Genomic DNA, 10,966 nt, shown 5'->3' with positions numbered 1-10,966 from the left:
ATATACTATCAACATTAAATGACATATAAGCATCCTTAGAATATATATTACGAATACATACATAATCTTTTTATTAAGTGTAAATCATTACGCACTCAAATCAAGCATATCACTATAAGCAATATCATCATCTGTATGTTAAGAGCTTGATTCATCACGTATAATTTTTAGAATAACCATACAAGTTACACAATATTTATTTATCAAACTACAAATTAGAGAAATATTTAAATTTCAAAGAGTTTTTGTATAAAGACATCATTTAGGTAGAGGTAAAGAGAATATATTTCTTATTCCAAAAAGGGTGTCACTCTATGTATCATCTTTTATAATTTAAAATTTTAATAATTAATTATTTTTCTGGTCAAACACAACAAGTGACACTTAAAATAATATACTTTGTAGGACAACAAATATATTTCATAAGATAAGAAGGTAAAAAAAACATTTTAAAAAACTCAGGGGGCAGCTGCCCCCACCTACCCCTTAAATAATCCGCCTTTGGTGGTATGAATAAAGTTGTTGATTTGTGATATTATGTCTTTATAATATGCTTAAACAGTATTGTAACAAAGTTGTATCATTATCAACATGGAGGCATGTAACTTTAAAGTGCATAAGATTTAATATTTTAGTAATATTTATGAGTTTTTAAGTACAGTGTACAGTTCTAATCTTTTATAAAAAAGTAAAAAAACAATACAAACTGATCTAAACCAATATAATATTTTGATTGGATTGGATTAGAAATCTTAATATAAATAAGTGAAACTGGACGAACCATATGTATTTGGTGCAAATAATTTTATGTCTAAAAACCAACACTAACTGACCACAATTACCCATACTAGAATATGCATCCATATAACATCTTGATGAGTGGTACTTGGGAAGAAGACACCAAAAGCGTGCTAGAGAAAAATATGTAAATAAAGTAATATAAATAAATGATAAATAATAAATTAACTATATCTCAGTCTTTATATTATTTGTGCATATATATTACATTCTTAAAATTTTTGTTAACAAGTGTGTCACATGCTAGTGTTAAATGGAGAATTCAAATTAAGGATTTTAGAATAAACATTTAATATATTCTTTGATTTTAGTAGTTATCAATATGAATAACAATCGGTCTTAATGAATTCAGGTAGTACACTACTCAAACCTTTTCTGTTATACTATTTTGGGATTGAGACAACTTAAGAACTCGCTTCGTCTACTACTCATTAATCCTTAGGTAAATAGCGGATCCGAGCTATCATAAATTCATAAAATATTTATAAAAATTTGTAAACAACTTATATATTTGTGCCATATTTTCTATAATTATGAATTGTTTAGACAATTAAAAGAGAGAAAAATGATAATAACAATTATAAAATATAATTGAAGTACAAAAAATACTTTTTTGTGTGAATACACAATTTTAAATAGTCACATAAATATAAATATTTTCATAAAAAACATAATTTAAAATAAGACAATAAAAAATATATACATCTAACATATTTTCATTAACATAACATCATAATTTTAATTAATAAATATAGTATCATGACGGAAAATATGGTTAGTCATTTATTGTGACTAGATGTACTAAAATTATGTATTTTTTTTATCTTTTTAACTTTTAATTCTCTAATTTCGATATTTTATTACTCACCTTGTATCCTAATTTAATCGTAAATATATAATAAAATAATAACTTGAAGTGGGTTCCATCAGTTCATTTTGAAATAATAGTTCTTTTTATAATTTTAGTTCTAAATATAAGAAGATAAAAACTATAGAAAAATAATGTATTTAATAGCATTAAAGCTAAGTGACTTAATTAAAACAGGCAAACTATTATTAATCTCAAAGTTAATTAAAATGAGGAAGAATCTTATTTCATACCGGAAAAGAAATATTAAAAACAAAATAATATGTTACTTTTAACTTTTTATTTATAATGAAATACACTTTAATTTTAAAAGTAAATCAATAATAAGAACTCTACATGACATTTTTGTCCTACCAAATCCACTTCAAATTTTATTGAGTTAAAAATTTAATAACTAAGTACTTCTTATTAGTTACAACAAATTCTTCTCCTATATCACAGTTTTTTGTGTTGTTGAACTTTTTGGAAGGGGGGGGGGTGCTCCTTGTTTGGGGGACTAGAGAGATCAATTAAAAGTAACTAGAGTTAGGTTAAATGAATTGAGCTTAGAATCCGCCAATTTGAGCATCAGTGTCAATGTCAACTTAGCTCACTGACCCGTACGGAATCCTGACACGTGTATTCTCGTCTCCCGAACAACGCGGTTTCTTTCCAACCCACTTTCCCCAAAATACCCTCCACCGCACTATTTATATTACCTCCTTCATCCTTAATCACTCCCACTTTCCTTCTCTCCAATTTCTCTCTCACTTCAAACCACCAACCTCACTCACTTTAATCTATGTTATAGCAACAAACACTCTCTTCTTTCTTTTCTTCCACTCTCACTAACTCTCTCAAAGAAGAAGAATAACCATAATATGGCGTCATATGAGAACTTGGCTCCCATTGACTCGTGGGCTTTTCGGCCCACTCTTCCTGACTCGTGGCTCGCTGATTATATCGCCCGTGACGCTCAAGTTCTTACTAAAGCGCTTCAAAAATCTATTTCTGGAAACGACGCCGTTTCTGTTTTGCCCATTTTCAGTCCTTTGAACCATGACGTCAGCCTTCCCGCTCCGACAACCTCCACCGTGTCTGGTCTCTCCGGCGGCTCTGACCACGAATCGGCGCCTAAGCGCCGCGCTGTTGGGGCCACCGGGAAGATCTCGAAGCGGAAGTCGCGTGCGTCGAAGCGGTCGCAGACGACATTCATCACGGCGGACCCGGCGGATTTCCGGCAAATGGTGCAGCAGGTTACCGGCGTGAGGGTCTCGGGATCGGAGATGAGGACAATGGCTCCGGTTCTGAAGCCGGAGCCGCAGAGACTTAACGGTGGGTCCGTCGGAGGAGTAAGGTTGCCGGTAGGTGCGGGGTATCTTCCGACGCTGGACACGTCAGCGTTTTTACTTGACCATCACCAGCAACAGGGGCTGGGCCCAAACTTGGGAACAACCGGGTTTTCTGGGCCCGGCCCAGTGAGTTTCGGACCACCCATTGGGATAATAGATGGTTCTTTTGGTACTAGTGACATAGATTTTGATACATTCTCAAGCTTTCCCACTCTGGAGTCATGGAAATTGAGATGATAATTTTCCACAATTTTTTTTAATATTTTCTTTAGAACCCGGGTTTATATGAGGATAGCTAGGACCTGTTTGTAAATTTGGGATGGGAAATGAATATGAAAATGTATGGTGTCATCCACTTTAGGTTAAGATTTGATTTGTTGTATCTTTTTGTTATTTAATATTAAATGGTTTAGTTATTATATTCTGATAGTGACATGGTGTATTGGGGATATGGATACCTTCAAAAAAAGTGTAGCTTCCGGTGATCAAATCTTGATTTTTTGGTCGACTTAGAGGAATCTTACATAATTAATGCAGTCAGAAGTTTATGACTTTATGTATTGACAATGTGATACAATCTGAAAGGATTTGTGAGACATTGAAGAAGTAACGGTTATTCTCTTTCTAATTTTTTAATATTTGATTTTTTAATTTTATAAGATCATTAGTATTAATTGAAAAAAATGAATAAATAATTGTGACAGGAATGGAGTGACATAGACATGGTTTTTGAGTCCCATATAGGATGCAGCGTGTGAACAATGTTGCTGCTGATCGCGGAGAACAATTTCTAGTGTGAACAAGATATTTGTTTTCAGTGTCTGTGGGGTTGTGTGGGTTTGGCTTAGTTTCGGTGATGAATTGTTTTTTTCTGCCTTTATCATTTCAACTTTTTTGATTCCGCGTGTACTAGATACTAACTCGAAAGATAGCTCATGCTAAAGTGTTCAAGACATTTGTTAAGAAGTTTAAATATATAAATTTTGGATGGAAAAATTCAACGTTTTAATTTTAAAATTATTTAATGTATAACTTCCCAACCATATTCACCTATGATAGAATTGCTTTAACTTAATCAAATCAAGTGTGGTCTTGAGTTTTTATGTAAGATGATGCAAGTAGGGAGAGCATAAGGATTGTGCAAGTTAAGAAATACTAACATGGTTATAACTTAAGGATTCCATTATTCACTCGAAATAAAATATGAAATAAAAATAAATTTAGGTTTTTTTTTTACTTCTCATTTTTGGATGATCACTTTTTCAACCAAAATAAATACGCTTTTAAAACGTTAAAACATTATATTTGTGGTTTTATTTCAACTGTCTAATTTATAGTTAGTGTTATTAATATTGGCCGATGATTAAATGAGTTAGCAGTGGTTGTATAATAATATAACATTCAAATCAACGGGGAAATTAAAAATATATATTATACTGATATTTTAATAAAAAATAAGTTATTTTCATTTTATTTCTTTTTAACTTCTTTTTTTGAAAACGATCTTAAATCTGTTTTGAACACTAAGATATGTATATCGTATCAGAATGAGGTCCATACTCATTGAACACTAAGATATGTAAAATATCAAATATTCATAATTTATAGTTTTATTTCAACCTTATTCTTATATTTTTATTTCACTTAAACACTGTAGATACCCTGTTGCTTGGAGTGTCTCAAATATTGATTAAAAAAAACCTTCTATTCAATTTAAAATCTGTTTTTTTATGACTCATTCTCCCTCTTCTAGAAAGTATTGGGGTTCAGGGTACAAAAAACCACTATGGCGTGCTTTTGGTTGCTTAAGTCAAGATAAATATATTATATATATTCTTATATATCTCTTTCACTTTCATTGAAAGAGTGCATAAGCCAGTGTAGAGCAATAATTGTTTTTGAGTTTTTGCCATTTATTTTCACTGACATAGTGGACAAAAATGTCCATTTATGCTTAAACATTTCAAGAGCTTTCAAGTCACTGAATCCTTTAGTCAAAATAAATTTGAAAAAAACAAAGCTCTTTGATTTCAAATCGGAATATTAAACCATTTTTACATGTTTGTAGTCACTTGTGAGTGACATTGCTGAGCCCCACTAATTAAACTACTAAAGCCAATAAATATCCATTTCATTTCAGCTTTGATTGCCTTTTACTTATTCTTATTATTTTGGTTACTTCATCTTAGACTAGCTAAGTCTTGAAGACCGAAAGTAATATATTATTCCCTATTTGACTAGTTGCAATTTGTTTAAGCAAACATATCTAATTAGGTTCTAAAGCATTTGCATAAAGATCTTCATGAAACGGCCTAGTATGAATGGCATTTCATTTAATTTATTATAAAAGTAGGAGATTTTAACAAATGTCTTAAAACATTATTTAATAATGAAAAAGTAATTTATTCTCTAAAATGATGTCTTAATTAGTACATCGAGAAGTGCTTAATTTGGTTTTCAAATATTAAATTTCATCTATATATATATATTTCTTCAATAACATTAGGATACTTATTAAACAAATCTAAAATATGTAATGATAATTTTATCATCAACTATTCGGTATAACTTATTTGAAAGGTAAATGATTTACTAAAGTCAAAGGAATTAATATCTGATTGGCATATCTAGCTCATTGTGCCTGGTAGGAAAATAATATGACTTAGGTCTTGATACATCTTCAACTATTTTTCAATTCATACATTAGGTGAACTTAAATAAGTTATTTCCTTAATGCCAAGTGGCAGTCCTCAAAGAATAAAATTGGAGGAAATATATATTTCATTAAAATAATATATCTAGAGCAAAGTAGGGCAATTGTTTTTTTGTTTGTTTTTTAATAAAACGAAGCTTATACAAAACGTTGATTATGCAAATTACATCTTCGACATCTTCCACACCAGACAATAATTTCAGGTTTGCGTGCTACATACATAAATTCATAGTATAAAATATATAAAGGCTACTCAACCCTTATAAAAATGTAAATCACATACAAAAATTAATAATAATAATAATAATAATAATAATAATAATAATAATAAAATAATATTAATAAATATGATAAAAGTTAATATTGTGTTTGACCTTTGAAAGTTATATTATTAGACAAAATAAAAAGTTTACAATATTCAATTTCATAGTTTTTTTAGAAATAATTTATTTATGCAACTATAAGAAACGAATGATATGAATAAATATCCATAATTTGTGGGTACTATATAAGTCATATGCGTCCCAAGTCAACGAAACATGTTTATTGCAGTCTTGGATGACTTATTCCTACATCACTTTTCCCTAACCTGCTCCTCCAGAACGTGGTTCCCTTCCATAATGTCATTAATATTTATCCAGAAGGAAATTTATTCTTGCACGTGAAGGCTCAAGGTAAGATCTTATTCTTGATGTAGTGGAAGCAATTATTATACAACATTGATCTTAAATAATCAAATAAAACACATCGAATAAATAAAAGAGAAGAAGACAAAAAAATTTGTTAATGAGTTTCAACCAATTGTATTTACGTAATTGGAAGTGCTGAGTAGCTACCAAAATATTGATAGAGAATAAGGATTACAAACTCTATCATGCCAATTGGCCTAAGTGCCCATGTAGTGTTTCAGTTTGATGTACATTATAACAAGAGACTTGAGTACAACATATACCATTATTTTGGTTACTCTACATTGTTTCAATACTAGACAATGTGAGACTAATATAATAACATATCTCAAGCATCCACAACAATCTTCATATTGATTGAAATAGATAAATGTCTCGTTTCTTAGGAACTCTACACAAGAATATTCACTTTAGCGAATATCCCGATTCACCTTGCTCAATGCCTAATTTTCTTTAACAATTTCTCCACATAAGAGTTTGCTCCCCTTCAACATAAGACTTTTCGAGTATCCTTGACGATGTTGCCAAAAGCCTAACTCTCCAAACTTTTAGTGCACATTCCATATCGTCATCTATAGACCAATATAATAACATATCTCAAGCATCCACAACAATCTTCACATTGATTGAAATAGACGAATATCTCGTTCCTTAGGAACCCTACACAAGACTCTTCACCTTAGCGAATATCCCGATTCACCTTGCTCAATGCCTAATTTTCTTTAACAACTCCTCCACATAAGAGTTTTCTCCCCTTCAGCATAAGACTTTCCGAGTATCCTTGATGATGTTACCAAAAGCCTAACTCTCCAAACATTTAGTGCACATTCTATATCGTCATCTAATAGAACAAGCCGCCTAGCCACCTATAACTAGGAAGTCTTTCAACATTATGGAACCTCCACATCCAAGTTTACCAATAGTTGCCTTCTTCAATACTCGGCTAGTTGAACCATGAAGTTTCCTTGAAAAGTCTCAGTCGCTACTACTATTGTCTACTCCGACAATTATAGTTCAAAAGAACTATCATACTCCATCATAAAGAGTATACCTACAACACACACCTTGCATCAATATCAAACAATGCCCATGTCACACCTTGTATCTCTACCAGCGGTTATGTTACACCTTGCATCCAAGCCAATATTTGTGATACACCCTACATCAAAGTCAACCAACGCCACTGTGTTTTTATGGATCTGCTAACAATTAATATCCTTCATTATGACGTTATAGACACGCCATTAGGATATCACATTTCTTATATCAAATGAGATCATCCTCTCCAACATCGAGAGAGATATTATTTTTACCTGTCTCAGAGCCTAACTCAACACCTAAGTCACTATCTCCACCTTGATCCAAATTCAATATATGGGCTTCTAGGGTTCTGGATCCAACACAATTGTGGTCCTCACCACAGTCCCACCATGTTTCTTTCTTCTTCCCCCATCTTATTTATTCTCGCATAGTGTCTTTTACAAACCTTGTCCAGTGAACATGTTCTTCACCCTCATTTGCCATAATTTTGCGTCTAGGCTAAGAGTCATCTACCAATTGGATCTAGTACCACTTGTTGGACCAGGCTGGGACCAGAGATTCTCCAACCACTAGGGTATTCCATTGTTACTAGGGTATGCAAGACGTGGTATCTTCCCATGCCCTAGTAGCAATGAGACTCCTTGATTGTTGGAGGCTCCCCAATCGAAGTCTGGTCCAACAACTGGTATGAGAGTCACTGGTTCGGTTGATACATGGTGGACTTAAGGCAAAGCAGATCAATAAGTGTGTGGTATCCACACTTGAGGGAGATATTGTTGGGTTTATTCAAGTTTGAAGTCCCAAATTGGATCCAAGGGGAGGAGTGAAAAAGTTTGTAAGTGGAAAATGCTGATGGAACTAATACCTTAAAGTTTTGGTTGAAGACGTGATGTCTCACTTGTAGCTCTATATTCTTCTCATACCCCGATAGCAATAAGATTCCCTAATGGTTGAAGGTTATCTAATTGTAATGTGATTAACAATAATTACTGTACCGTATTAGTATCCTTGGTACAAGTTCGATAACTTCAACTTTATTTTTGTTCTTTATCATATGACATCATCAACTTTGGTACAACTTTGATGACTTTGGTTATTTCAATTTTGCTAGTGATTTATTTGATTATTGTGTGAACTACTATTTATTTTGTTCATAAGAACTTTGTAGCAAAAACAAAGAAATTTGAAAGAAGGAAATGATTCACATAGAGGTAATTTTTTGTCAAATTCAAAATGAAGACATGTGATAATAGTGACATTATCATGTTACTTTTTACTATTTACTATTTAGAAATCAAAGATTAGTTTTAAATTAAGTCTCCATCTTAGATGGTGAATGAGAAACTATCATGTCATGGAAAAATATACATAGTCACTCATAAAATGATGAGGCATTTGTAAACGACGTGGTAAGGGTTGTAGGGGTATCTTGTTTTCATGCGCTGAAATTTAATTTAATCTTCAAAATAAATTGAAAAGGTTTTGACTCAATGCAAAGCAATAATTATAAATATGAAGTTTCCACTCATGATTTTATTGGCAGAGTGATGGGGCCATATCATTACTACTGGAGAGTACTAATCATGAATGTTGGAGAAGTTCCTACTAATACTTACAAGAATACTAAATTTCAAGTTTCTAATTTATGTTACTATCTATTTTGTGATGCCACGTCATTATCTTCTAATTAGTTGAGAGATGCAAAAATTTGGAATCAACTCCTATGAAGAATTACAATCTCTGAAAGAATTAGTCATCAATCTTTAATTTGATTGTGTTTTGACAACTCCTATAAACTTTCACATCTTGGTCCATTTTGGTTCCATGCAAAATCAAAGAAACAAAAGTAAACCACAAACAAAATGAAACACAACCTACCTAATTTTTTTTATTGTTTTATTGAGTATGGAGAAAGAGAGGCTCTAAAGAATATAAGAGTCAACAGAGAAAAACAATAAATCAAAGATGCAAATATTGTGAAATTTAAAAGATAAAATATGGGAGATCGATATTTGTGGGAGGGGATGAAGCAACTACATACTATAGTTAATGAAATTCTATTATTTGGAATATTAAAAATATATTATAGGTTATTTTTGAAAGATGGTTATTGGTTAGGAAGTTATGAATTAGCAAGTTAGGTTTGTATTAGTTACTTGTTTTACAAGCTTTCTTTTCATCTTTTCTCTTCTATAAATAAGTCATATTGACTTTCTTCTTATTAATTCAATTCAATGACAATAATGAGAGATGTTACATTTCAATGGAGAATTTGATTCTTATTTCTTTCCCTTTCTTGCTTCTTCAAGCTTTTCTTTCTCTTTTCATTAATTTCTCATCTTTCTTGTTTCATCAAGTAGATATTTCTTATCAATGGCTCTTACCATATTTTAACATGGTATCAGAGCGTAATTATTCAATTGCTCCCGCTTATGCTTTTATCGTTCCAAGATTCAAGAAAGAATCATCATCATGCATCATCAATCATCAAAGTGAGGAATCTTGCACTATGACTAAGGATGGTGATGATCATAGCGTAAATCAAGGGGGTGTAGGTGGACTACCTTGTTGAAGTGGTGCAGCTTCTTTTTCATCCTCTTTAATCACCGTTGTTGATTCCTCAAAACCATCATGAAGACCATCAAGAATACTCATTATTCTTTCAAATTGCACCACTAATGCTATGTTCTTCTTCTTTCAAATACATAGATCCATCACTAATCTTCACCCGAGACCTGGTTGCTTATGTTCAATGAGGTTTTTTACAAGGAAATGCTTCCGATTATGGCTCCATCATTTCAAGATTCAACATTTATCATCATTCATCATCAATTTATCATATCCAAAATTAAATCATTTTCTTATTCTTCATCATTTACCCCTCTTTCTTATTCGTCATTGAAGCATCTCATTAGGATCAAGATTTTGATCTGTTTTTTCTCTTTCATCATCAGTGGTTGGTTCGCCTCTGTCCATGATGGTTAAGTTCAGATATAACTTATGTCATGGATGGTTAAACATCGGATGGGTAGCTTCTGTCCATAGTGGTTAAGCAGAGATATGTCCTCTGCTATGGATGATTAAGCGTTTGATGATATAACTTCTGTCGTGGGTGGTTAAGCATTGTTATTGTTTCAAATCAATTCCAAGCTGGAGAGTGAAAATTATCAAGGTTATTTTTGGAAGATGGTTATTAGTTAGGAAGTTAGGAATTAGCAAGTTAGGTTTGTGTTGGTTACTTGCTTTACAAGCTTTCTTTTTATCTTTTCTCTTGTATAAATAAGTCATATTGACTCTCTTCTTATTAATTCAATTCAATGACAATAATAAGATATGTTACATTTCAATCGAGACTTTGATTCTCATTTCTTTCCTTTTATTGCTTCTTCAAGCTTTTCTTTCTCTTTTCATTAATTTCTCATCTTTCTTGTTTCATTAAGTAGATATCTCTTATCCATGGCTCTTACCATATTTTAACCATGTAATTACAAATTTTATATTCAAACTTTTATTGTTTATAATGGTT

At 31.8% G+C, this 10,966-nt stretch overlaps 1 protein-coding gene across 1 annotated transcript; it reads left to right on the top strand.

The window, feature by feature from the left end:
- LOC109358937 (calmodulin-binding protein 25-like) lies at positions 2,378-3,426 on the top strand. Its single transcript, XM_019603446.1, has one exon. The coding sequence runs from the start codon at positions 2,527-2,529 to the stop codon at positions 3,232-3,234; it is 708 nt and encodes a 235-aa protein (XP_019458991.1). The 5' UTR covers positions 2,378-2,526; the 3' UTR covers positions 3,235-3,426.

This window comes from Lupinus angustifolius, chromosome LG10, assembly GCF_001865875.1.
Source record: "Lupinus angustifolius cultivar Tanjil chromosome LG10, LupAngTanjil_v1.0, whole genome shotgun sequence".
NCBI lineage: Eukaryota > Viridiplantae > Streptophyta > Magnoliopsida > Fabales > Fabaceae > Lupinus > Lupinus angustifolius.
The sequence above is the reverse complement of the archived record's forward strand: the minus strand, read 5'-3'. Positions and strand labels throughout refer to the sequence as shown.

Bases quoted from the DNA above. Each gene is read 5' to 3' on its own strand.
- LOC109358937 (XM_019603446.1), top strand. From the start codon at position 2,527: ATGGCGTCATATGAGAACTTGGCTCCCATTGACTCGTGGGCTTTTCGG.